This window comes from Lissotriton vulgaris, chromosome 6 (genome assembly GCF_964263255.1).
Source record: "Lissotriton vulgaris chromosome 6, aLisVul1.2, whole genome shotgun sequence".
NCBI lineage: Eukaryota > Metazoa > Chordata > Amphibia > Caudata > Salamandridae > Lissotriton > Lissotriton vulgaris.
In genome coordinates, this window is record NC_141694.1 from 67,040,400 (window position 1) to 67,067,135 (window position 26,736).

General features: G+C 47.8%; 1 protein-coding gene across 1 annotated transcript in view; it reads right to left on the bottom strand.

The window, feature by feature from the left end:
* Positions 1–26,736, bottom strand: part of LOC147706795 (calpain-1 catalytic subunit-like) — a 590,138-nt gene that overhangs the window by 363,436 nt on the left and 199,966 nt on the right. Inside the window, exon 4 of the mRNA XM_086925927.1 lies at positions 2,120–2,253. Coding sequence (XP_086782053.1) covers positions 2,120–2,253 — 134 coding nt within the window. The remainder of the gene's footprint in view (positions 1–2,119; positions 2,254–26,736) is intronic.

The following is a 26,736-nucleotide window of genomic DNA, read 5'->3' on the forward strand; positions in this document are numbered from 1 at the left end:
CGCTGTTTATAACCTCAAGCCTCTGGACTGGTCCCCGATTGTAACCTTAAGCTTCTGGTGCAGTCGCTGTTTATAACCTCACGCCTCTGTACTGGTCCCCGATTGTAACCTTAAGCTTCTGGTGCAGTCGCTGTTTATAACCTCAAGCCTCTGGACTGGTCCCCGATTGTAACCTTAAGCTTCTGGTGCAGTCGCTGTTTATAACCTCAAGCCTCTGTACTGGTCCCCGATTGTAACCTTAAGCTTCTGGTGCAGTCGCTGTTTATAACCTCAAGCCTCTGGACTGGTCCCCGATTGTAACCTTAAGCTTCTGGTGCAGTCGCTGTTTATAACCTCAAGCCCCTGGACTGATTCCTGAATGTAACCTTCAGCTTCTGGTGCAGTCGCTGTTTATAACCTCAAGCCTCTGGACTGGTCCCCGATTGTAACCTTAAGCTTCTGGTGAAGTCGCTGTTTATAACCTCAAGCCTCTGGACTGGTCCCCGATTGTAACCTTAAGCTTCTGGTGCAGTCGCTGTTTATAACCTCAAGCCTCTGGACTGCTCCCCGATTGTAACCTTAAGCTTCTGGTGCAGTCGCTGTTTATAACCTCAAGCCTCTGGACTGGTCCCCGATTGTAACCTTAAGCTTCTGGTGCAGTCGCTGTTTATAACCTCAAGCCTCTGGACTGGTCCCCGATTGTAACCTTAAGCTTCTGGTGCAGTCGCTGTTTATAACCTCAAGCCTCTGGACGGGTCCCCGATTGTAACCTTAAGCTTCTGGTGCAGTCGCTGTTTATAACCTCAAGCCTCTGGACTGGTCCCCGATTGTAACCTTAAGCTTCTGGTGCAGTCGCTGTTTATAACCTCAAGCCTCTGGACTGGTCCCCGATTGTAACCTTAAGCTTCTGGTGCAGTCGCAGTTTATAACCTCAAGCCTCTGGACTGGTCCCCGATTGTAACCTTAAGCTTCTGGTGCAGTCGCTGTTTATAACCTCAAGCCTCTGGACTGGTCCCCGATTGTAACATTAAGCTTCTGGTGCAGTCGCTGTTTATAACCTCAAGCCTCTGGACTGGTCCCCAATTGTAACCTTAAGCTTCTGGTGCGGTCGCTGTTTATAACCTCAAGCCTCTGGACTGGTCCCCGATTGTAATCTTAAGCTTCTGGTGTGGTCAGTGTTTGTAACCTCAAGCCTCTGGACTGGTCCCCGATTGTAACATTAAGCTTTTGGTGCAGTCGCTGTTTATAACCTCAAGCCTCTGGACTGGTCCCCAATTGTAACCTTAAGCTTCTGGTGCGGTCGCTGTTTATAACCCCAAGCCTCTGGACTGGTCCCCGATTGTAATCTTAAGCTTCTGGTGTGGTCAGTGTTTGTAACCTCCAGCTTCTGGTGTGGTTAGTGTTTGTAACCTCAAGCCTATGGTATGGCCTGTGTTTGTAGGCTCACACCTCTGATGCAGTCACTTTTTACAACCTAAAGCCTCTGGCTTTGTCACTGTTTGTAAGCTCAAGCCGCTTGTGAGTTCAGTGTTTGTAAGTTCAAACCTCTGTAATTGTCTCTGTTTGTAACCTTAAGCCTCTAGTGTGGTCAGTGTTTGTAACCTCAAGTCTCTTGTGAGGTGCACCGTTTGTAACCTTAACCTTTGGTGAGGTCACTGTAACCGCAAGCCTCTGGACGGGTCCCCGATTGTAACCTCAAGTCTCTGGTGTGATCACTGTTTGTAAACTCAAGCCTTGTGCATGATCACTGTTTGTAACCTCAAGACTCAGGTGTGGTCACTGTTTGCAAGCTCCTCTGGAGTGGTCACTGTTATTAACCTTAAGCGTCTGGTGTGGTCACTGTGTATAATCTCAAACCTCTGGAGGTGTCACTGCTTGTAACCTCAAAGCTCTGGTGAGGGCAGTGTTTGTAACCTCAAATATCTGGTGAGATCAGTGTTTGTCACCTAAAGCCTCTGGTGTTGTCACTGTTTGTAACCTCAAGCCTTCGATGTGGTCAGCCTTGTAACCTCTTGTCACTGTTTGTAAACTCAACCCTCTGGAGTGGTCACTGTAAACTCAACCCTCTGGAATGGTAAGGTAAGATTCAGGGCATCATTGGGTGTTATAGACTTGGTGGGGGGAAGCAAAAACCACTTACTTGGCATAGGCCTTCTCCAGCAGCGCGCTCCAGAATTCCGTGTGCTGGGGGGAGTGCACAAACAGCACCTTGCCATCCTTGACTGGTAATCTATCATCGATCACCACTTCCACCCAATGGCCGAAATGCCAGAACTGAGGGGTAGAGACGAGAAAATGAAAATAACAGAGAAAAGGCAACATTACTGCACAGAGAGGAGATAACGACCAGGCCTTAAAATAACAGAAATGTGCCCAGTAGCCTCACTGCAAGCTCCTTGTTGCAGAGAAAGAGCAAGCCATCTGTTTCCTTCTGAATACAATCCTTAAGAGTTCCACAGTATGCACCAGGAACCAATACAGACCGTCCAGGCATTCAGGAGTGCTCCCAGTGTTAGCATTAACAAGAGGAATAATAAGAGTTGGCGCAATTGCAATGTTTTCGTTGAAATTTACTTACAGCATTAAAGTTTACTAGTCAGTATCTGATGTGAATTGAAATCGTGCATACCTCTTGTAGGAAGGTGAGTCGAAATACCAACAGGAAACTGGTTCGAACATGATATGTCCCTTGGCTGCAGTATTACTGTTGCCGCAAGACATTATTGTCTTGAACCAGAATCTCACAGGAAAAGCTACAGGTGCCCAAGAGATGCAAATTACTAGGAGAAAAGCTGGCCAGGAAAAGAGCATCATCTGGGTCATTGAGCTAGAATGTTCCCCCTTTGACTAAAGACATGGTGCATCTTCCCCATCACAACCTATCCCATACCTGTATGCTATCCACATGTCCAAATGCCAGTCGCAGAAGAACCAGGAAGCAGCCTGCCTTCACAAATTACAACCACAAGCTTTCTAATAACTGCTTTCTTATTTTACATACCATGAGGAGATCCTGTACCTTCTCCCAGATAAGCACATACAATCAGTGGTCCAAGCATTAGTGATCTCACGTCTGGACTACTGTAACTCTCTACCTTTGCCTTAGTTTTTATCGCATTTGCTGTTTAAAGTATATTCAAAATGCTGCTGCTGCATCCAAGGCTTCACAAAAAGTACACACATCATTATGCATCAGAAGTCACTTCTATGGCTTCCTAATAAGAAAAGATGATTTTTCAAGGTCTTTTTCATCAAGATATCCACTGCCCCTATTCTAATTATATTTAATACCACTTTAAGAAATATACTCCCACAACAATCCAAAGATGCTTGTGATTTCTTGCCCTGCCAGAGTCTGCCATGCTTGATGTGTCTTTCTTGTACTCACAACTGAAGCTTGGAGTGCCACTCCTCAAGACCTTCCAGCTAAGACTAATTTCTGCTTTTGTAACCTCTTAAAAAGTCAACGTTTTCGCACCTTGTTAGACGCTTTGTGTCTTTATTTTACATATATTCCTATATCAACACCAGTATACCCTATGGGAAGTTGTTGGGCTCTATAAATTAGAAGTCAAACAGAAGCATTTGAGGATCCATCAAAACAAAAAGAAGCCAAAGATGTCTTCATTCATTTCATTTCAAGTCATGTTTCACCTTCACATGACCGAGATCCCTGCCATGTGTCCCAAATATTGCTTGAAGTTTGCAGACAGCCTCTTGTATTTAACTAAATATCGACTCTTTCGCTGTGAATCTCTGTACATGTTTGCAATGCAAAAGAAGAATTTGATCAGATGTGGCTCCAAGACCCGCATCCTCCCAATATCTGAGAATCCTCTCCCTAGAGATGAGGATTTGACCCCAACAGTTTGGCGGTGCAGACAGAACAAATCAGGCCTCCAGACTCAAACGTCTTGTTTATATTACAAGACCTACAATGTCAACATCGCCTGTCCAGCTCCTGTTTGGAAAGAATAAAATCAAGTAAAGGCCTGATAGTTGAAAACACGAGACCAGTGTGTTAACGATTTCCCCCCTGGACAGAACTGACATTTTTAGGGTAACCACTCTTAAACTGAGTCACCCGCCTGTGTCGAGGGCAAGGGGTATGAGAGAAAAGGTCATATGATAGACCTATTCGTTGAAGGGGTCAGCAAGAAACCTATTATTTCATGATTCTATAGAGGTTGGAAATATCCCCAATTGATTTACATACATTACAATGCACGGTGGAGAGCGGTCCAAAGTGTAGAGATAACTGACAGCCAGTTGATCACAATTTGGCACAGGGCAGCCAATCCTTCTGTGTGTACTCAGTTTAATGAAAGTGTGTTGAAAGAGTTGTTATGCTGGCATCTGATCCTGAAATTAGGGGATCAGATGCATTGGGGCACTGACACATACTGGAGGGGTTGTGAGGCTGGTTTATATATATACACATATATATATATATACATATATATATCTATATATATATATCTATATATATATATATATATATATATATATATATATATATATATATATATATATATATATATATATATATATATATATATATATATATATATATATTACCTACTGGCCGTCGCCATTAGGTAGTTATAGTTAGGGCCTAGTTTCCATAGGAAATCCGCAACATTCTATTTGGATTAACTTTAGCGCCGGTGGACGAATCTTTGCGAATTTCTCAAAGAAGATGGCTCAGTCCGCTGCGCTCCTTCCCTGAAAGTTTTGGGGGGATTCGTCAAGTGGGGGCTGAGATAAAATGGGGGTCCCAAAACACGTTTTCCCCATGTTATTTTCCATAGGACGTTTAGACACGGCTACAGCTCGAACGGCTGAATGGATTTATAAGAAGTTTGGCAAAAGGGTAGAGTCTGGCTCGCAGATTACGCTTTTCTTTGAATGGTGTAAATCCGTTCCGTATTGCTGAGAAAATGAAAGTTGAAATCAATTATATATCTATAAGCGCGCACGGGTGCGCGCACTAGTGCGGCTGTGCGCGAGCGGAATTCTGATTTGCTGTTTGACGTCTGTCAACATTCGATTCGGAGGAAATCAGGAAGTGTTGAGCGCCATTTTGTTCTTGCGAGTGAATATATTGTACAGAACAAAGGGGCAGAACATGGAAAGGGGACAAGGTAGAGACTCTCTGGCCCCGTAGGTTTTCTCAGGGGGTGCCTTAAGGACCCCCAAAGCCAAAAAGAAACATTTTTTTTTTGCAAAAAAGTTGTGGGGTGCGCGCACCCAGTCATGCACTGCTATTTACAAGAGTGTGAAAAACTATAGCGGAGAGCGTGGAAAGGGGGCAGGGTGGAGACTCCCTGACCTCCTACGTTTTCTCAGGGGGTTCATTAAGGACCCCAAAAGTCTAAAAGAAACATTTTTTTTTTGCAAAAAAGTTGCGGGGTGCGCGCACCCGGTCGCGCACGGCGAACAAAAAAGATTAAAAAAATGAAGTTAAATTACAAGTTTGAGTGTTTAGATGTAAGTTGGCTCAAAAAAGAGCCCTTGTGTTAAATGGGTGCTTTTTTGTACCTACAAGTAAGTACCGATGCAGAGTCTCATATTACAGAGGAAGATTCTATTCCCCTCATCCGTGAAATTAACACCATCTCTCCGATAGATGCCTTGCATGTTGTAACGGAAGTTGTGGTATATAGAACCCATGCTATAGTCTCTGAGGAAAGCAGAAACAGATTTATTTACATGTTTCCTTGCTTTCTCAATCTGTGGCCAATGTTGATTGGACCAATTCCATTTCTGTCTTTGGCATATATTGGAATACACAAAGGCAGTTTGAGGAAAAAGTGTCATCAATTGCCGAAAGGTGTCCTTTAGAAGCATTTCCAGACCTACCCCAGTCAATGTGCCTAGATCATTTCCACCACAGTGCACAATTATGAGGTCAGGTTGTGGGAGATGCATGAAAGTTTTCACCAATGGTATCAATTGGTGACATCTCAATCCTCTGTGGCCAATCCACGTAATGTCCACATTTGGTAAATCAAGGTTGGAAATACGTCTGTTTGCTGCATATTTTTCACTCCAGTGAATATAGCTGTGTCCTAAAAGCCAAACTTTCATTTTCAAGGCAGATGCAGTAGTGCTCCGATGGGTTCTGGAAGTGAAATGGCAGTTAGAAGCTGAGAGTTTTGATAAAAAAGTGGATGAGGTTTGGTGTACTTGAAAAACTAGAAATGATTGGTTGATTCTTACAATTCAAGATTGAAGACTAGGTTGCATGTTAATGTTTTTTTAAAACGAAAAATGCTATTGGTTGTGAAAAAATATTGAAAACTAACAAAGCCATGGATAAGCAGGTGTGTTTGGAGGGCAATCAGTCTTGCTGGTTTGATTTGGAACATTGAGATATGAACTTTTGACCTGTGTCTTCAGCCAGGTGCAGAATGAGGTGTTACCATGGTAATAGCCAGAGAAGGCAGAGGGTGAAGGGTGACCTTTATGTGACTGAAAATATTGAAAGGGACAACCAACTGAAATGTCAATTTGATTTTGAATTTGTGCGGGAACAAATATGATTGGTTATATAGGCAAATATGAGTCTGTATTGAGAGCAAATGTGTGCCATTAATCTTTGATTGCAGTGATAGAAGCCTTATTCAGAGTTTCTGCAAACGAAAATCTGTTTTGTGACTACCACTGTTCTACATCTAATAAAGCATTGGTAAAGGTGAGTCTCTAATTCTTTTTCATTGTGTTTCACCGTAAATTATGCTTTAGTCACTATAATTTCTCTCCCTCACAGTCTCTGACTGACCTCATTTTTGTCTTTGGCACTGTTTTATTTTCTTTCTACTACTCTTCCTTTTCGTTTCCTCACTCTTTGTATAAATTATTTGTTCTCACTTACTACTTTTAAATTTCTCTTAATATGTTTCATTATCCTCAGTGCTCTTCACTCATCCTGTTATGTAATCCCTCACTGTTAGTTCTTTTTATTCACTGTCAGTCCGAGGCGCAACTGGAGCCAAATTTCAGGGGGGGGGGGGCTAACAAAAAATGTTGTTAGGGAGGCCTGAACGTTTAATCAGTAGGCAGAGTGAAGCTGCAGGAGCTCTTAGAAGGGGTGAAACAACTGCAAGGCCTAATTAACATTCAAATGGTTCTTTAAAGACATGTGAAACGTTCGGGTGCGGCTCTGTGTGATCCCGGGATCTGTCTTATCCCGGGCTGCCACACCCGACCGGGGGGGGGGGGGGGGGGTTGAAGCCCTGTGAGTTCAATGGGGGTTGCGCGCCTGCTGTCAGTTATTTTCCTTATTCTCCTTCCTCAGTTTCTTTCCTTCAACTGTAAATTGTAGTTTTGCAACCATTTTTGGTATACTGAATAAATGGTATATAAAATGTGTTTAAAACAGACAGTAATTATTTCTCTGATTTGGAAGCGTTTTTCTGTAATCTGTAAAGATGGTGCAGAGATCGAGAGATGGTATTAGCAGAGACACACATAGTGTAGGTAGAGAGAGAAATGGCAGATTACATGTGACATCGTGGTCATGTGTCTAAGATTACATTGTGAATCAAGTTTATTTTTAAATGAATCTGGATGAATAATTATCTTAGTTGATGTGTTAAAAAGTCATTTCTTGAAGTTAGTTAGTCTTCATGAAATGTACTGCTACAGAATGTTAGGCAGCATGTCAGTTAGGTCTCTTACTTGCCAAAAGATCCAGGGTGTGCTGTTGAAATGAGAAATTGCAAAAACAACAAGTGATGGACTGAATGTGGATCAATGTCACACATTCCCCCAGTCAAAAGATCTGGGCCCAAATCCATCGTTTTTTTGCACTCCACACCACCCTGGGTTAGACAATGGCGATATGCAAATCAGCTCTGACCCTGTTGCCCCATGGGAACAGTCCAGTCCGAACTACAAAAGCCATGTCCTTCCCAGAACGGAATCAAGCATCCGAGGACCGGACCGGTTTCGAGGTAACACCTCTCATCAGCCCGGCTAGCTTGACTCCAAGTGGTGTGGAGTGCCTGGGACCCACGTCTGGGCATCCCCAGCGCACTTAGGGCGGCAATTGCAAAAACAACAAGTGATGGACTGAATGTGGATCAATGTCACACATTCCCCCAGTCAAAAGATCTGGGCCCAAATCCATCGTTTTTTTGCACTCCACACCACCCTGGGTTAGACAATGGCGATATGCAAATCAGCTCTGACCCTGTTGCCCCATGGGAACAGTCCAGTCCGAACTACAAAAGCCATGTCCTTCCCAGAACGGAATCAAGCATCCGAGGACCGGACCGGTTTCGAGGTAACACCTCTCATCAGCCCGGCTAGCTTGACTCCAAGTGGTGTGGAGTGCCTGGGACCCACGTCTGGGCATCCCCAGCGCACTTAGGGCGGCAATTGCAAAAACAACAAGTGATGGACTGAATGTGGATCAATGTCACACATTCCCCCAGTTAAAAGATCTGGGCCCAAATCCATCGTTTTTTTGCACTCCACACCACCCTGGGTTAGACAATGGCGATATGCAAATCAGCTCTGACCCTGTTGCCCCATGGGAACAGTCCAGTCCGAACTACAAAAGCCATGTCCTTCCCAGAACGGAATCAAGCATCCGAGGACCGGACCGGTTTCGAGGTAACACCTCTCATCAGCCCGGCTAGCTTGACTCAAAGTGGTGTGGAGTGCCTGGGACCCACGTCTGGGCATCCCCAGCGCACTTAGGGCGGCAATTGCAAAAACAACAAGTGATGGACTGAATGTGGATCAATGTCACACATTCCCCCAGTCAAAAGATCTGGGCCCAAATCCATCGTTTTTTTGCACTCCACACCACCCTGGGTTAGACAATGGCGATATGCAAATCAGCTCTGACCCTGTTGCCCCATGGGAACAGTCCAGTCCGAACTACAAAAGCCATGTCCTTCCCAGAACGGAATCAAGCATCCGAGGACCGGACCGGTTTCGAGGTAACACCTCTCATCAGCCCGGCTAGCTTGACTCCAAGTGGTGTGGAGTGCCTGGGACCCACGTCTGGGCATCCCCAGCGCACTTAGGGCGGCAATTGCAAAAACAACAAGTGATGGACTGAATGTGGATCAATGTCACACATTCCCCCAGTCAAAAGATCTGGGCCCAAATCCATAGTTTTTTTGCACTCCACACCACCCTGGGTTAGACAATGGCGATATGCAAATCAGCTCTGACCCTGTTACCCCATGGGAACAGTCCAGTCCGAACTACAAAAGCCATGTCCTTCCCAGAACGGAATCAAGCATCCGAGGACCGGACCGGTTTCGAGGTAACACCTCTCATCAGCCCGGCTAGCTTGACTCCAAGTGGTGTGGAGTGCCTGGGACCCACGTCTGGGCATCCCCAGCGCACTTAGGGTGGCAATTGCAAAAACAACAAGTGATGGACTGAATGTGGATCAATGTCACACATTCCCCCAGTCAAAAGATCTGGGCCCAAATCCATCGTTTTTTTGCACTCCACACCACCCTGGGTTAGACAATGGCGATATGCAAATCAGCTCTGACCCTGTTGCCCCATGGGAACAGTCCAGTCCGAACTACAAAAGCCATGTCCTTCCCAGAACGGAATCAAGCATCCGAGGACCGGACCGGTTTCGAGGTAACACCTCTCATCAGCCCGGCTAGCTTGACTCCAAGTGGTGTGGAGTGCCTGGGACCCACGTCTGGGCATCCCCAGCGCACTTAGGGCGGCAATTGCAAAAACAACAAGTGATGGACTGAATGTGGATCAATGTCACACATTCCCCCAGTCAAAAGATCTGGGCCCAAATCCATCGTTTTTTTGCACTCCACACCACCCTGGGTTAGACAATGGCGATATGCAAATCAGGTCTGACCCTGTTACCCCATGGGAACAGTCCAGTCCGAACTACAAAAGCCATGTCCTTCCCAGAACGGAATCAAGCATCCGAGGACCGGACCGGTTTCGAGGTAACACCTCTCATCAGCCCGGCTAGCTTGACTCCAAGTGGTGTGGAGTGCCTGGGACCCACGTCTGGGCATCCCCAGCGCACTTAGGGCGGCAATTGCAAAAACAACAAGTGATGGACTGAATGTGGATCCATGTCACACATTCCCCCAGTCAAAAGATCTGGGCCCAAATCCATCGTTTTTTTGCACTCCACACCACCCTGGGTTAGACAATGGCGATATGCAAATCAGCTCTGACCCTGTTGCCCCATGGGAACAGTCCAGTCCGAACTACAAAAGCCATGTCCTTCCCAGAACGGAATCAAGCATCCGAGGACCGGACCGGTTTCGAGGTAACACCTCTCATCAGCCCGGCTAGCTTGACTCCAAGTGGTGTGGAGTGCCTGGGACCCACGTCTGGGCATCCCCAGCGCACTTAGGGCGGCAATTGCAAAAACAACAAGTGATGGACTGAATGTGGATCAATGTCACACATTCCCCCAGTCAAAAGTTCTGGGCCCAAATCCATCGTTTTTTTGCACTCCACACCACCCTGGGTTAGACAATGGCGATATGCAAATCAGCTCTGACCCTGTTGCCCCATGGGAACAGTCCAGTCCGAACTACAAAAGCCATGTCCTTCCCAGAACGGAATCAAGCATCCGAGGACCGGACCGGTTTCGAGGTAACACCTCTCATCAGCCCGGCTAGCTTGACTCCAAGTGGTGTGGAGTGCCTGGGACCCACGTCTGGGCATCCCCAGCGCACTTAGGGCGGCAATTGCAAAAACAACAAGTGATGGACTGAATGTGGATCAATGTCACACATTCCCCCAGTCAAAAGATCTGGGCCCAAATCCATCGTTTTTTTGCACTCCACACCACCCTGGGTTAGACAATGGCGATATGCAAATCAGCTCTGACCCTGTTGCCCCATGGGAACAGTCCAGTCCGAACTACAAAAGCCATGTCCTTCCCAGAACGGAATCAAGTATCCGAGGACCGGACCGGTTTCGAGGTAACACCTCTCATCAGCCCGGCTAGCTTGACTCCAAGTGGTGTGGAGTGCCTGGGACCCACGTCTGGGCATCCCCAGCGCACTTAGGGCGGCAATTGCAAAAACAACAAGTGATGGACTGAATGTGGATCAATGTCACACATTCCCCCAGTCAAAAGATCTGGGCCCAAATCCATCGTTTTTTTGCACTCCACACCACCCTGGGTTAGACAATGGCGATATGCAAATCAGCTCTGACCCTGTTGCCCCATGAGAACAGTCCAGTCCGAACTACAAAAGCCATGTCCTTCCCAGTACGGAATCAAGCATCCGAGGACCGGACCGGTTTCGAGGTAACACCTCTCATCAGCCCGGCTAGCTTGACTCCAAGTGGTGTGGAGTGCCTGGGAACCACGTCTGGGCATCCCCAGCGCACTTAGGGCGGCAATTGCAAAAACAACAAGTGATGGACTGAATGTGGATCAATGTCACACATTCCCCCAGTCAAAAGATCTGGGCCCAAATCCATCGTTTTTTTGCACTCCACACCACCCTGGGTTAGACAATGGCGATATGCAAATCAGCTCTGACCCTGTTGCCCCATGGGAACAGTCCAGTCCGAACTACAAAAGCCATGTCCTTCCCAGAACGGAATCAAGCATCCGAGGACCGGACCGGTTTCAAAGTAACACCTCTCATCAGCCCGGCTAGCTTGACTCTAAGTGGTGTGGAGTGCCTGGGACCCACGTCTGGGCATCCCCAGCGCACTTAGGGCGGCAATTGCAAAAACAACAAGTGATGGACTGAATGTGGATCAATGTCACACATTCCCCCAGTCAAAAGATCTGGGCCCAAATCCATCGTTTTTTTGCACTCCACACCACCCTGGGTTAGACAATGGCGATATGCAAATCAGCTCTGACCCTGTTGCCCCATGGGAACAGTCCAGTCCGAACTACAAAAGCCATGTCCTTCCCAGAACGGAATCAAGCATCCGAGGACCGGACCGGTTTCGAGGTAACACCTCTCATCAGCCCGGCTAGCTTGACTCCAAGTGGTGTGGAGTGCCTGGGACCCACGTCTGGGCATCCCCAGCGCACTTAGGGCGGCAATTGCAAAAACAACAAGTGATGGACTGAATGTGGATAAATGTCACACATTCCCCCAGTCAAAAGATCTGGGCCCAAATCCATCGTTTTTTTGCACTCCACACCACCCTGGGTTAGATAATGGCGATATGCAAATCAGCTCTGACCCTGTTGCCCCATGGGAACAGTCCAGTCCGAACTACAAAAGCCATGTCCTTCCCAGAACGGAATCAAGCATCCGAGGACCGGACCGGTTTCGAGGTAACACCTCTCATCAGCCCGGCTAGCTTGACTCCAAGTGGTGTGGAGTGCCTGGGACCCACGTCTGGGCATCCCCAGCGCACTTAGGGCGGCAATTGCAAAAACAACAAGTGATGGACTGAATGTGGATCAATGTCACACATTCCCCCAGTCAAAAGATCTGGGCCCAAATCCATCGTTTTTTTGCACTCCACACCACCCTGGGTTAGACAATGGCGATATGCAAATCAGCTCTGACCCTGTTGCCCCATGGGAACAGTCCAGTCCGAACTACAAAAGCCATGTCCTTCCCAGAACGGAATCAAGCATCCGAGGACCGGACCGGTTTCGAGGTAACACCTCTCATCAGCCCGGCTAGCTTGACTCCAAGTGGTGTGGAGTGCCTGGCACCCACGTCTGGGCATCCCCAGCGCACTTAGGGCGGCAATTGCAAAAACAACAAGTGATGGACTGAATGTGGATCAATGTCACACATTCCCCCAGTCAAAAGATCTGGGCCCAAATCCATAGTTTTTTTGCACTCCACACCACCCTGAGTTAGACAATGGCGATATGCAAATCAGCTCTGACCCTGTTGCCCCATGGGAACAGTCCAGTCCGAACTACAAAAGCCATGTCCTTCCCAGAACGGAATCAAGCATCCGAGGACCGGACCGGTTTCGAGGTAACACCTCTCATCAGCCCGGCTAGCTTGACTCCAAGTGGTGTGGAGTGCCTGGGACCCACGTCTGGGCATCCCCAGCGCACTTAGGGCGGCAATTGCAAAAACAACAAGTGATGGACTGAATGTGGATCAATGTCACACATTCCCCCAGTCAAAAGATCTGGGCCCAAATCCATCGTTTTTTTGCACTCCACACCACCCTGGGTTAGACAATGGCGATATGCAAATCAGCTCTGACCCTGTTGCCCCATGGGAACAGTCCAGTCCGAACTACAAAAGCCATGTCCTTCCCAGAACGGAATCAAGCATCCGAGGACCGGACCGGTTTCGAGGTAACACCTCTCATCAGCCCGGCTAGCTTGACTCCAAGTGGTGTGGAGTGCCTGGGACCCACGTCTGGGCATCCCCAGCGCACTTAGGGCGGCAATTGCAAAAACAACAAGTGATGGACTGAATGTGGATCAATGTCACGCATTCCCCCAGTCAAAAGATCTGGGCCCAAATCCATTGTTTTTTTGCACTCCACACCACCCTGGGTTAGACAATGGCGATATGCAAATCAGCTCTGACCCTGTTGCCCCATGGGAACAGTCCAGTCCGAACTACAAAAGCCATGTCCTTCCCAGAACGGAATCAAGCATCCGAGGACCGGACCGGTTTCGAGGTAACACCTCTCATCAGCCCGGCTAGCTTGACTCCAAGTGGTGTGGAGTGCCTGGGACCAACGTCTGGGCATCCCCAGCGCACTTAGGGCGGCAATTGCAAAAACAACAAGTGATGGACTGAATGTGGATCAATGTCACACATTCCCCCAGTCAAAAGATCTGGGCCCAAATCCATCGTTTTTTTGCACTCCACACCACCCTGGGTTAGACAATGGCGATATGCAAATCAGCTCTGACCCTGTTGCCCCATGGGAACAGTCCAGTCCGAACTACAAAAGCCATGTCCTTCCCAGAACGGAATCAAGCATCCGAGGACCGGACCGGTTTCGAGGTAACACCTCTCATCAGCCCGGCTAGCTTGACTCCAAGTGGTGTGGAGTGCCTGGGACCCACGTCTGGGCATCCCCAGCGCACTTAGGGCGGCAATTGCAAAAACAACAAGTGATGGACTGAATGTGGATCAATGTCACACATTCCCCCAGTCAAAAGATCTGGGCCCAAATCCATCGTTTTTTTGCACTCCACACCACCCTGGGATAGACAATGGCGATATGCAAATCAGCTTTGACCCTGTTGCCCCATGGGAACAGTCCAGTCCGAACTACAAAAGCCATGTCCTTCCCAGAACGGAATCAAGCATCCGAGGACCGGACCGGTTTCGAGGTAACACCTCTCATCAGCCCGGCTAGCTTGACTCCAAGTGGTGTGGAGTGCCTGGGACCCACGTCTGGGCATCCCCAGCGCACTTAGGGCGGCAATTGCAAAAACAACAAGTGATGGACTGAATGTGGATCAATGTCACACATTCCCCCAGTCAAAAGATCTGGGCCCAAATCCATCGTTTTTTTGCACTCCACACCACCCTGGGTTAGACAATGGCGATATGCAAATCAGCTCTGACCCTGTTGCCCCATGGGAACAGTCCAGTCCGAACTACAAAAGCCATGTCCTTCCCAGAACGGAATCAAGCATCCGAGGACCGGACCGGTTTCGAGGTAACACCTCTCATCAGCCCGGCTAGCTTGACTCCAAGTGGTGTGGAGTGCCTGGGACCCACGTCTGGGCATCCCCAGCGCACTTAGGGCGGCAATTGCAAAAACAACAAGTGATGGACTGAATGTGGATCAATCTCACACAATGCCCCAGTCAAAAGATCCGGGCCCAAATCCATCGTTTTTTTGCACTCCACACCACCCTGGGTTAGACAATGGCGATATGCAAATCAGCTCTGACCCTGTTGCCCCATGGGAACAGTCCAGTCCGAACTACAAAAGCCATGTCCTTCCCAGAACGGAATCAAGCATCCGAGGACTGGACCGGTTTCGAGGTAACACCTCTCATCAGCCCGGCTAGCTTGACTCCAAGTGGTGTGGAGTGCCTGGGACCCACATCTGGGCATCCCCAGCGCACTTAGGGCGGCAATTGCAAAAACAACAAGTGATGGACTGAATGTGGATCAATGTCACACATTCCCCCAGTCAAAAGATCTGGGCCCAAATCCATCGTTTTTTTGCACTCCACACCACCCTGGGTTAGACAATGGCGATATGCAAATCAGCTCTGACCCTGTTGCCCCATGGGAACAGTCCAGTCCGAACTACAAAAGCCATGTCCTTCCCAGAACGGAATCAAGCATCCGAGGACCGGACCGGTTTCGAGGTAACACCTCTCATCAGCCCGGCTAGCTTGACTCCAAGTGGTGTGGAGTGCCTGGGACCCACGTCTGAGCATCCCCAGCGCACTTAGGGCGGCAATTGCAAAAACAACAAGTGATGGACTGAATGTGGATAATGTCACACATTCCCCCAGTCAAAAGATCTGGGCCCAAATCCATCGTTTTTTTGCACTCCACACCACCCTGGGTTAGACAATGGCGATATGCAAATCAGCTCTGACCCTGTTGCCCCATGGGAACAGTCCAGTCCGAACTACAAAAGCCATGTCCTTCCCAGAACGGAATCAAGCATCCGAGGACCGGACCGGTTTCGAGGAAACACCTCTCATCAGCCTGGCTAGCTTGACTCCAAGTGGTGTGGAGTGCCTGGGACCCACGTCTGGGCATCCCCAGCGCACTTAGGGCAGCAATTGCAAAAACAACAAGTGATGGACTGAATGTGGATCAATGTCACACATTCCCCCAGTCAAAAGATCTGGGCCCAAATCCATCGTTTTTTTGCACTCCACACCACCCTGGGTTAGACAATGGCGATATGCAAATCAGCTCTGACCCTGTTGCCCCATGGGAACAGTCCAGTCCGAACTACAAAAGCCATGTCCTTCCCAGAACGGAATCAAGTATCCGAGGACCGGACCAGTTTCGAGGTAACACCTCTCATCAGCCCGGCTAGCTTGACTCCAAGTGGTGTGGAGTGCCTGGGACCCACGTCTGGGCATCCCCAGCGCACTTAGGGCGGCAATTGCAAAAACAACAAGTGATGGACTGAATGTGGATCAATGTCACACATTCCCCCAGTCAAAAGATCTGGGCCCAAATCCATCGTTTTTTTGCACTCCACACCACCCTGGGTTAGACAATGGCGATATGCAAATCAGCTCTGACCCTGTTGCCCCATGGGAACAGTCCAGTCCGAACTACAAAAGCCATGTCCTTCCCAGAACGGAATCAAGCATCCGAGGACCGGACCGGTTTCGAGGTAACACCTCTCATCAGCCCGGCTAGCTTGACTCCAAGTGGTGTGGAGTGCCTGGGACCCACGTCTGGGCATCCCCAGCGCACTTAGGGCGGCAATTGCAAAAACAACAAGTGATGGACTGAATGTGGATCAATGTCACACATTCCCCCAGTCAAAAGATCTGGGCCCAAATCCATCGTTTTTTTGCACTCCACACCACCCTGGGTTAGACAATGGCGATATGCAAATCAGCTCTGACCCTGTTGCCCCATGGGAACAGTCCAGTCCGAACTACAAAAGCCATGTCCTTCCCAGAACGGAATCAAGCATCCGAGGACCGGACCGGTTTCGAGGTAACACCTCTCATCAGCCCGGCTAGCTTGACTCCAAGTGGTGTGGAGTGCCTGGGACCCACGACTGGGCATCCCCAGCGCACTTAGGGCGGCAATTGCAAAAACAACAAGTGATGGACTGAATGTGGATCAATGTCACACATTCCCCCAGTCAAAAGATCTGGGCCCAAATCCATCGTTTTTTTGCACTCCACACCACCCTGGGTTAGACAATGGCGATATGCAAATCAGCTCTGACCCTGTTGCCCCATGGGAACAGTCCAGTCCGAACTACAAAAGCCATGTCCTTCCCAGAACGGAATCAAGCATCCGAGGACCGGACCGGTTTCGAGGTAACACCTCTCATCAGCCCGGCTAGCTTGACTCCAAGTGGTGTGGAGTGCCTGGGACCCACGTCTGGGCATCCCCAGCGCACTTAGGGCGGCAATTGCAAAAACAACAAGTGATGGACTGAATTTGGATCAATGTCACACATTCCCCCAGTCAAAAGATCTGGGCCCAAATCCACTGTTTTTTTGCACTCCACACCACCCTGAGTTAGACAATGGCAATATGCAAATCAGCTCTGACCCTGTTGCCCCATGGGAACAGTCCAGTCCGAACTACAAAAGCCATGTCCTTCCCAGAACGGAATCAAGCATCCGAGGACCGGACCGGTTTCGAGGTAACACCTCTCATCAGCCCAGCTAGCTTGACTCCAAGTGGTGTGGAGTGCCTGGGACCCACGTCTGGGCATCCCCAGCGCACTTAGGGCGGCAATTGCAAAAACAACAAGTGATGGACTGAATGTGGATCAATGTCACACATTCCCCCAGTCAAAAGATCTGGGCCCAAATCCATTGTTTTTTTGCACTCCACACCACCCTGGGTTAGACAATGGCGATATGCAAATCAGCTCTGACCCTGTTGCCCCATGGGAACAGTCCAGTCCGAACTACAAAAGCCATGTCCTTCCCAGAACGGAATCAAGCATCCGAGGACCGGACCGGTTTCGAGGTAACACCTCTCATCAGCCCGGCTAGCTTGACTCCAAGTGGTGTGGAGTGCCTGGGACCCACGACTGGGCATCCCCAGCGCACTTAGGGCGGCAATTGCAAAAACAACAAGTGATGGACTGAATGTGGATCAATGTCACACATTCCCCCAGTCAAAAGATCTGGGCCCAAATCCATCGTTTTTTTGCACTCCACACCACCCTGGGTTAGACAATGGCGATATGCAAATCAGCTCTGACCCTGTTGCCCCATGGGAACAGTCCAGTCCGAACTACAAAAGCCATGTCCTTCCCAGAACGGAATCAAGCATCCGAGGACCGGACCGGTTTCGAGGTAACACCTCTCATCAGCCCGGCTAGCTTGACTCCAAGTGGTGTGGAGTGCCTGGGACCCACGTCTGGGCATCCCCAGCGCACTTAGGGCGGCAATTGCAAAAACAACAAGTGATGGACTGAATGTGGATCAATGTCACACATTCCCCCAGTCAAAAGATCTGGGCCCAAATCCATCGTTTTTTTGCACTCCACACCACCCTGGGTTAGACAATGGCGATATGCAAATCAGCTCTGACCCTGTTGCCCCATGGGAACAGTCCAGTCCGAACTACAAAAGCCATGTCCTTCCCAGAACGGAATCAAGCATCCGAGGACCGGACCGGTTTCGAGGTAACACCTCTCATCAGCCCGGCTAGCTTGACTCCAAGTGGTGTGGAGTGCCTGGGACCCACGTCTGGGCATCCCCAGCGCACTTAGGGCGGCAATTGCAAAAACAACAAGTGATGGACTGAATGTGGATCAATGTCACACATTCCCCCAGTCAAAAGATCTGGGCCCAAATCCATCGTTTTTTTGCACTCCACACCACCCTGGGTTAGACAATGGCGATATGCAAATCAGCTCTGACCCTGTTGCCCCATGGGAACAGTCCAGTCCGAACTACAAAAGCCATGTCCTTCCCAGAACGGAATCAAGCATCCGAGGACCGGACCGGTTTCGAGGTAACACCTCTCATCAGCCCGGCTAGCTTGACTCCAAGTGGTGTGGAGTGCCTGGGACCCACGTCTGGGCATCCCCAGCGCACTTAGGGCGGCAATTGCAAAAACAACAAGTGATGGACTGAATTTGGATCAATGTCACACATTCCCCCAGTCAAAAGATCTGGGCCCAAATCCATCGTTTTTTTGCACTCCACACCACCCTGAGTTAGACAATGGCGATATGCAAATCAGCTCTGACCCTGTTGCCCCATGGGAACAGTCCAGTCCGAACTACAAAAGCCATCTCCTTCCCAGAACGGAATCAAGCATCCGAGGACCGGACCGGTTTCGAGGTAACACCTCTCATCAGCCCGGCTAGCTTGACTCCAAGTGGTGTGGAGTGCCTGGGACCCACGTCTGGGCATCCCCAGCGCACTTAGGGCGGCAATTGCAAAAACAACAAGTGATGGACTGAATTTGGATCAATGTCACACATTCCCCCAGTCAAAAGATCTGGGCCCAAATCCATCGTTTTTTTGCACTCCACACCACCCTGAGTTAGACAATGGCGATATGCAAATCAGCTCTGACCCTGTTGCCCCATGGGAACAGTCCAGTCCGAACTACAAAAGCCATGTCCTTCCCAGAACGGAATCAAGCATCCGAGGACCGGACCGGTTTCGAGGTAACACCTCTCATCAGCCCGGCTAGCTTGACTCCAAGTCTGGGAAGGACATGGCTTTTGTAGTTCGGACTGGACTGTTCCCATGGGGCACAGGGTCAGAGCTGATTTGCATATCGCCATTGTCTAACCCAGGGTGGTGTGGAGTGCAAAAAAACGATGGATTAGGACCCAGATCTTTTGACTGGGTTGAATGTGTGACATTGATCCTCATTCGGTCCATCACCTGTTGTTTTTGCAAACTCGCTATAAGTGTACTGGGGATGCCCAGATGTGGGTCCCAGGCACTCCACACCACTGGAGTCAAGCTAGCCGGGCTGATGAGAGGTGTTACCTCGAAACCGGTCCGGTCCTCGGATGCTTGATTCCGTTCTGGGAAGGACATGGCTTTTGTAGTTCGGACTTGACTGTTCCAATTGTTTAAAAGTAAATAACTCCCGTTAACCAATAAGGTAAAAGTCGGGATTATAGCACGCACCAGTGTACCTTTCAAAACACATGCTACATTAGAGCGGTTCTGGTTACATGACCCGTGCAATTGGATGTGCCTACACATCAACAAGTGATCCCGTGTTTCTGTACACTCATCTCTATTCATATATATTTCTTTCCCGTCCCTAAGGCATCTATAAGTGAAAGGGAGCGACAAGGATTCATGCAAGTAGGAGGTTCTGAGCCGCTCATATCTGCCTATGTCAAAATACTTCATGGAATTTCAAAACTGAAAATGCTCGAAAGGTAGAGTAATTAATCCGTGGATTAGCCACCTTGCAGCTGTGGCTTCTGCTAATAAAAGGCAAAGACTCTAGGCGTTGAATGTGGAACATCGAAAAAGAAGCGTGTCTCATGGAAAGCAAACGTTGTTTGTCAGTCAAATTTAAGGGTGCAAAGAGAGAGGAAATATTAACATAGTTTCAGGGCTTTAAGTGGGCCGGGTCTCTTCGGGTCTGAGCACCGGCAGTTTTTTTAAGGTAGGCTCGAAACAGGTCTCTATCGGGTTCTGTTTTGAGCCCTGGCACAGGCAGACTGTCTTTTTTCCCGGACTGCAGTGACAACCTGCTGTTGCTGCAGTTCGAGAAAAAGTTCCTGGGCATAAAACAGAGCCCGATACAGACCCCTTCAGAGACTGCAGGCAGATTATGTGCACTGCTGACACTGCTGACACTGCTCAGTTCTCACTAGTGAAGAAGTGACGGCATGAGGTCATGCTAGGTGAGCGTTGCAAGGGAAGGGAAATCCCTTAAAGAGAGTCATTTTCTCTGTGGATTTTCCTTCTCTTTCTGAGACTCAGGTACAGCAATATTGTTGTGGCGTCACCAGGACTGTAAGTGGAAGCTTTCTGAACATTATCGACAGGCCAAAGTTTCTGTTTATTTAACTTTTGCAACTATCAATCATTGTCAAAGCCAATAGTCCTCACTTGTTGTAGGTATGCTGTTACTTGTTGTATCATATTTAGATGCAATGACACAAATAGCAAAATACAAGTCGGGCAGCACACTATGCTAAGCACAGATTTTTCGTTTACGAGTTTTAAGCCACGGCCCAGATTACATTGGTCATGCCCCTTTGAAAGACCCCTCAGTTTTTTTATCCCATTTAAAGCCCTGCATAGGTCCAAGGCACTTTTCCATGCATTAGGGTCTGCAAGGTCCACGCAAACTGCATAACAGAACGCAATTGATTTTGTCCATGGTATAAAACAGATACTCCATGATGTACTATTTCAACAACAGATGAAAAATATTATTGAATGCGTAAATTCGGGAGGAAAGGGTATTAATGCTGTTGTCCACAACTGCCTTTTAGATCTACCGTTAGACGGGCCCTTTATGAAATCATTTAAGTCAATCTCGTCAGTTAGTTTTCATGGGTACACATAAAGTTACTCTCGGGGGCCAAATTTACAGTGTGGATAGTGGCCGAAGGCCCCTCTGGTGGGTGCGGGGTCAGAGAGGAAAGGGGCGGGGCTAAAGCAAAACAAAGACTTGTGACCATGAGGTTGTACACAGGTCCCTGCAGCAGATGCCTTCATCCACTGTGCTACTAGACCCAGCATACATACATCTGTGTCCCTCCTGCCCTCCCTTTCCATATCTCTCTCTCTCCTGCTCGCTCTCTCTATCTCTGTCTATCGTGCACTTCCTCTCCATCCTGCCTACCCTCTGCTTCCTAACCTTCCTCTTCCTCATGCACTCCCTCTCTATCCTGCCCTCGCTCTCCCTCCCTCTTTCCCCTGCCCTTTCTGTCCCTGCTGCCCTTCTTCCTGCTCTCTATCTCCCTTCTGCCCTCCCTCTCCCTTCTGGCCTGTCTCATGCTCTTACCCTCCCTCTCCCTTCTCATCTCTCTCTCCTTTCAGCAATCCCATTCTATCTCTCTCTGCCTTCTGCCCTCAGTCTCTCTCCTGCCCTGTCTCCATGCTGCCCTCTCTCTCTCTCCCTCCTACCCTCCCTCCCCCTCTCCATCTCTCTCTCCCTCCTGCTCTGCTTCTCCATCTCTCCCTCTCTCCTGCCCTCTCTCTCCCTCCTGTCCTGTTTCTCTGCTGCCCTCTCTCTCCCTCTCCCTCCTGCCCTCCATCTCCCTCCTGCCCTTTCTGTCCCTCCTACTCTCTCACTCCCTCTCCATCTGTGTCTTTCACTCCTGCTCTCTCTCTGCATCTTCCTCTCCCTCCTGCCCTCTCTCTCCCTCCTGCCCTCCCTCTCCCTCCTGCCCTGCGTCTCCCTCCTGCCCTCCCTCTCCCTCCACCTCTGTCATTAGTTTTGTGCAAGTAGTGATTGTCAAAATGTTGGAAACAAAACAAATCACCATAATTAGCAGAATCTAAATATAAATCTAGTAAGCAAATTATTCACCCAAAATCATTTAAAAACAAGCTTAACTCACAGTGTGATCTTGGTGATCCATGGTGATTCCTTTTGGCAAGTAAGACGCCTAACAGACATGCTGCGTAAGATTCTCTAGCAGTACATATCATAAAGATTGCATGTAGCATCCTGGACATGTGTGTAAGATCACACTGTAAGTGAAGCTTGATTTTAAATAAATCTAGGTGTATAATTTGGTTATTTGATGTGTTTAAAAATCATTTCTTGAAGTTAGTTAGGTTTTAGGATATCTACTGCTAGAGAATCTTAGGGAATATGTCTGTTAGGCTTGTTATTGGCCACAAAGGCTCTATTTTGAGTAATAAAGATGTGTGTAATATGGTAATAAAATTTGAGTTTTTTTGTTTTTTTTTAGTGTTTGCTGCTGAAATCCAAGAATCTGCAGTGTAATTGATAGAGTTTTGAACCTTCAATACCATTTATAAAGGTGAGTTGCCAATTTGTAAAGGGGATCTATTTTTGTGCAGATTAAAATAATAAGCAAAATTTCTCAGAATGTTTGCACTATTTCTCTTCTGTTGTACCATTTTATCTTTTATGTGTACCATATCTGTATCTGCTTGCACTACTCATGTATGTTGTCATACTATTTTACTGTCTCTCGGCACCATCTTTATATGGGACTGGTCCATGTGTTCTTTTCTTTGCAGTTCTGATTCATCTATCCTCTGACTGTAACAGTTTACTGTCTGCGTGCATTAATTCTTGCTAAATCTGCATTATCTCTCTAATTCATGCTGTACCATCTGTCTGCACCCGATCTTGTGTATTTTCAGAGGCCTATTATGATATGGCTGTTGGTGTGTGGTATGCAGTCCTACCATGATAAATCTTTTCCCTCTCTGTCTGCAGTTTCGCACTCCCTGGTTGTACTGTTTTCTCTCTGTCTTCTCTATCTGCGCCTCTGTGTGCTTAATATAGCCTCTGGATGTAACATTTCAGTGTCTGTTTCTAGCATTTTCTCTCTGTTGTACCATTTTATCATCTGTGTGTACCATGTGTGAGTCTGCTTGCACTATCTCTGTCTGTGTTTATACCATCTCACCGTCTCTACTGGCAAAAAACATACCATATACATGTAAGCAAGAAATAACATTCCTTTTTCAATTCAACAGCACACCCTAGATCTTTATTGCACAGTATAGAGACTTTTTGGCAACAAAGAGGTCTAACAGACATTCTGTATAAGATTCTCTAATAGTATATCCTGAAGCGTATATGTCTTCCAAACATGATTTTAAAACATATCAACTAAGCAAATTATTCACCCACATTAATTTAAAATCAAACTTAACTTACAGTGTGATGTTAGACACATGACCAGTATGTTACATGCAATCTACCATGTCTGAGTCTGCCTGTACTATGTGTCTCACTGGTGATATCATCTCACTGTGTCTGTACATCTTCTTTTTTTTTAACTGCTCAATCTGTTTTTTAAGTTGCAGCAGTACATCATCTATCATCTGCCTGAGAAGGGTCGGGATCCGGTGACTGCAGATGCCACTGTGAGGAACTGGCTGACCAATTCAGTGGACCATGTGCTTCCACTTAAGAAGATGCTTATCAGGGATAGGAGAGTGGGGTCCGCCCCATGGTATACCCTAGAGCTCAGAACCCTGAGAAAGAACTGTAAACGGGTTGAGAGGACATGGAGGAGGAATTTGGGGACAGATAGCAGGGAAAAATATCGCATGGAACTAAGGACATACAAACTTGCAATACGTGCTGCAAAGGCCTCCTTTTATGGGGAGAGAGTTAAGCACGCTGCGTCCTCATCCAGGGAAGCTTTTCTAGTGATGAAGGAGCTTCTTAAATCGCCTGATCCCCCACTTGTCCACGACAGACCACAGGAAAAATGTCTGGAATTGGCCACTTATTTTAAGAATAAAATTGACACCATTGTAAGCTCTCTTCCCCCGGTTATGGGGACTCCGGCCTCTTTTGGGGACTCGAGCATCTCGGAAAAGCGACTTACGTCATTTGGCCCTGTAACCTCAGGCGAAGTACTGAAGGTCCTCGGGAGCTTGAAAAGTGGCTCACCCCGGGACCCCGTCCCAATGCGGTATTTAAAGCAGGCCGTCTTGTCAATAGGAGAGCCCTTGACCGATTTGGTCAATCTCTCCTTCGCCCACGGGACTGTGCCGCCTGACTGGAAAAGTGCGGTCGTCAAAGCGCTTCTGAAGAAGCCCGGCTTGGACCCGCTGAACCTGGCCAACTTCAGGCCCATTTCCTTGCTACCAGGGGTTAGTAAGGTTGCCGAGAGGTTGGTAAACCGACAGCTATCCAACTTTCTCGAGGAGAATGGCCGGTTGAGGGACTCCCAGACGGGATTCCGACCGGGTCATGGAACAGACACGGCTCTGCTAGCAGTGGTAGAGGAGGCCAGAAGCACTTTGGACGCAGGGGGGTCAGTGGCAGTGATCCTCCTGGACCTTAGTGCCGCCTTCGATACGGTCAATCATGGAGTGCTGATACAACGTCTAGCAGAGTCAGGTGTCACAGGAGTGGCCCTGGAATGGTTGGCCTCCTTTCTGGAGGGGCGTACCTTCGAGGTTTGGGAAGGAAACGTAAAATCTCCCCCCCTCCCACTTCACTGCGGGGTGCCCCAGGGCTCATCCCTGAGCCCCACGTTATTAAACGTGTATATGGCACCCCTGGAGGGTGTGGTGTCTCCGTTTGGCTTCAAGACTATAAGCTATGTGGATGACACCCAGCTAATGGTGGGTTTGACACAGCTGGAGAAACAGCCTGAGATGCTCCACTCATGCTTGGGAGAGGTGTTTGATTGGATGTCCAGGTCATCGCTCAAACTGAATGGCTCAAAAACAGAGCTGATGATCTTGGGCCAGTCAAGTTTCGCCCTCTCGCCGAGCAGCTGGCCCAACTGCATGGGCACCCCGCCTGACCCAAAGAAGGAGATCAAGAGCCTGGTGGTCTGGCTGGAGCCGGGTTTGTCCTTTAGGACACACGCCAAGAAGACCGCTGGCGTGTGTTATGGAATGCTCTGGTCGGCCCGTAAGGTTCTTTCCCTGTTACCAGAACTCACTCGGAAGCTGTTAGTCCAAGGTCTAATCATCTCGCACCTGGACTACAGTATTGCGCTCTTTCTCGGAGCGCCGGAGTCAACGTTCAAGATCCTGCAACAAGTGCAGAATGCGGCAGCAAGGTTGCTGCTGAACGTTCCGGCTAGGCAGTCAGCCAGGCCCGCTATAAAAGCACTCCACTGGCTCCCTATCCGAGAGAGAGTCACCTTTAAGGCCCTCTGTATTGCCCATAAGAGCATACAGGGGACAGGACCAGCCAACCTGAAAGATATGATCCGGCCTTACAAGCCTACAAGAGCTCTACACTCTGACAACAAACACCTCCTTCAGACGAAGAGAGTTAGGAGAGCTCGTTCAGGCGGCAGGAGCTTTTCCATCCATACAGCGCGGGCCTGGAACTCCCTCCCACTCTCACTACGTTCTGAACCAAATCTTCTTAGGTTCCGGAAACATTTAAAAACCTATTTATTCCCGGTATAACTTTAGGTCTTTTGCTCTGCATGTGCAGCTCGCTCTAGGTCTCTATAAGCGCTGGGATGCCCCTGGGTATCCGTGCCCGGTACAAAATTAGTTAATAATAATAATAATCTATTCTCTGACTGTAGCAGTTTACTATCTACCTGCGTTATGTTATTCTTTCATGGGCACCATCTCTCTATATCTGTGCCTGTACCATCTGTCTGCACCCTTTTATATGCATTTGCAGAGGTCTATTATGATATGGTTGCTCATGCTTAGCATGAAATTTTGTACATGCTGTGGAATTTAGATGCTCAGTGTGCTGTTGAAAGGCAAAAGCAACTGTCTCTGTGGCAAGTAGTAATCTGTTTAGTGAATTTTCATTTGTACATTGTGAGTCCCACCTTCAGTCTGTATACAGTTTGAATACCAGTTTATAGTGGTAAACTCAGAAAATCCATCCCTAGAAATAAATTATAAAGTCTTTCAACAGTTCTATGGTCCAGAAAACCTATAAACAAAACTCACAGTAAGATCCCTTTTGACTGCAGTAATTATTTAAATAAATGATAAGGGATAGTGTTAAGTGTCTAGGATCACAGTGTGAGTCTGTTTTCAAAGAAGAGGAAGGTGGTACCTTAATCTATGTAGTTAATGTGTTTCAAAGTATGGTAATGTATGTACTTAAAAAATTAGTAAAGGTAGTTTTTAGTTATCTATTCATGAAAAAGATATAATTTAGTCTTTATATTTTTTTGGAAGGACCAGCAACAAAATCTATTTGATATAATGGAAAACCATCAAGAAAACGTTGATTTATATTTTGAAATCGCAAGTGATTTAATAGAGGAACTGATTGATGGAGTTATTGAAGAGGAAACTGAAGGTGGAAATGAGAATTTCATGGATGAGACTTTGGACAGTGCTTTTTTAGAAATGGTTGAAGATTTGGAAGGGGAAGATGAGAATTTTGAATATGAAGGAGATGAAATACCTGATGAAGTTATGTTGCAAGTGTTATTAGAATTTGAATTGTTAAATGAATACATTTATAATTTATAATAAAACATTTTTCGAGTCAGTCTTCTTGTACTATTGATTGTTGATCTGCTTAATGAAAATGA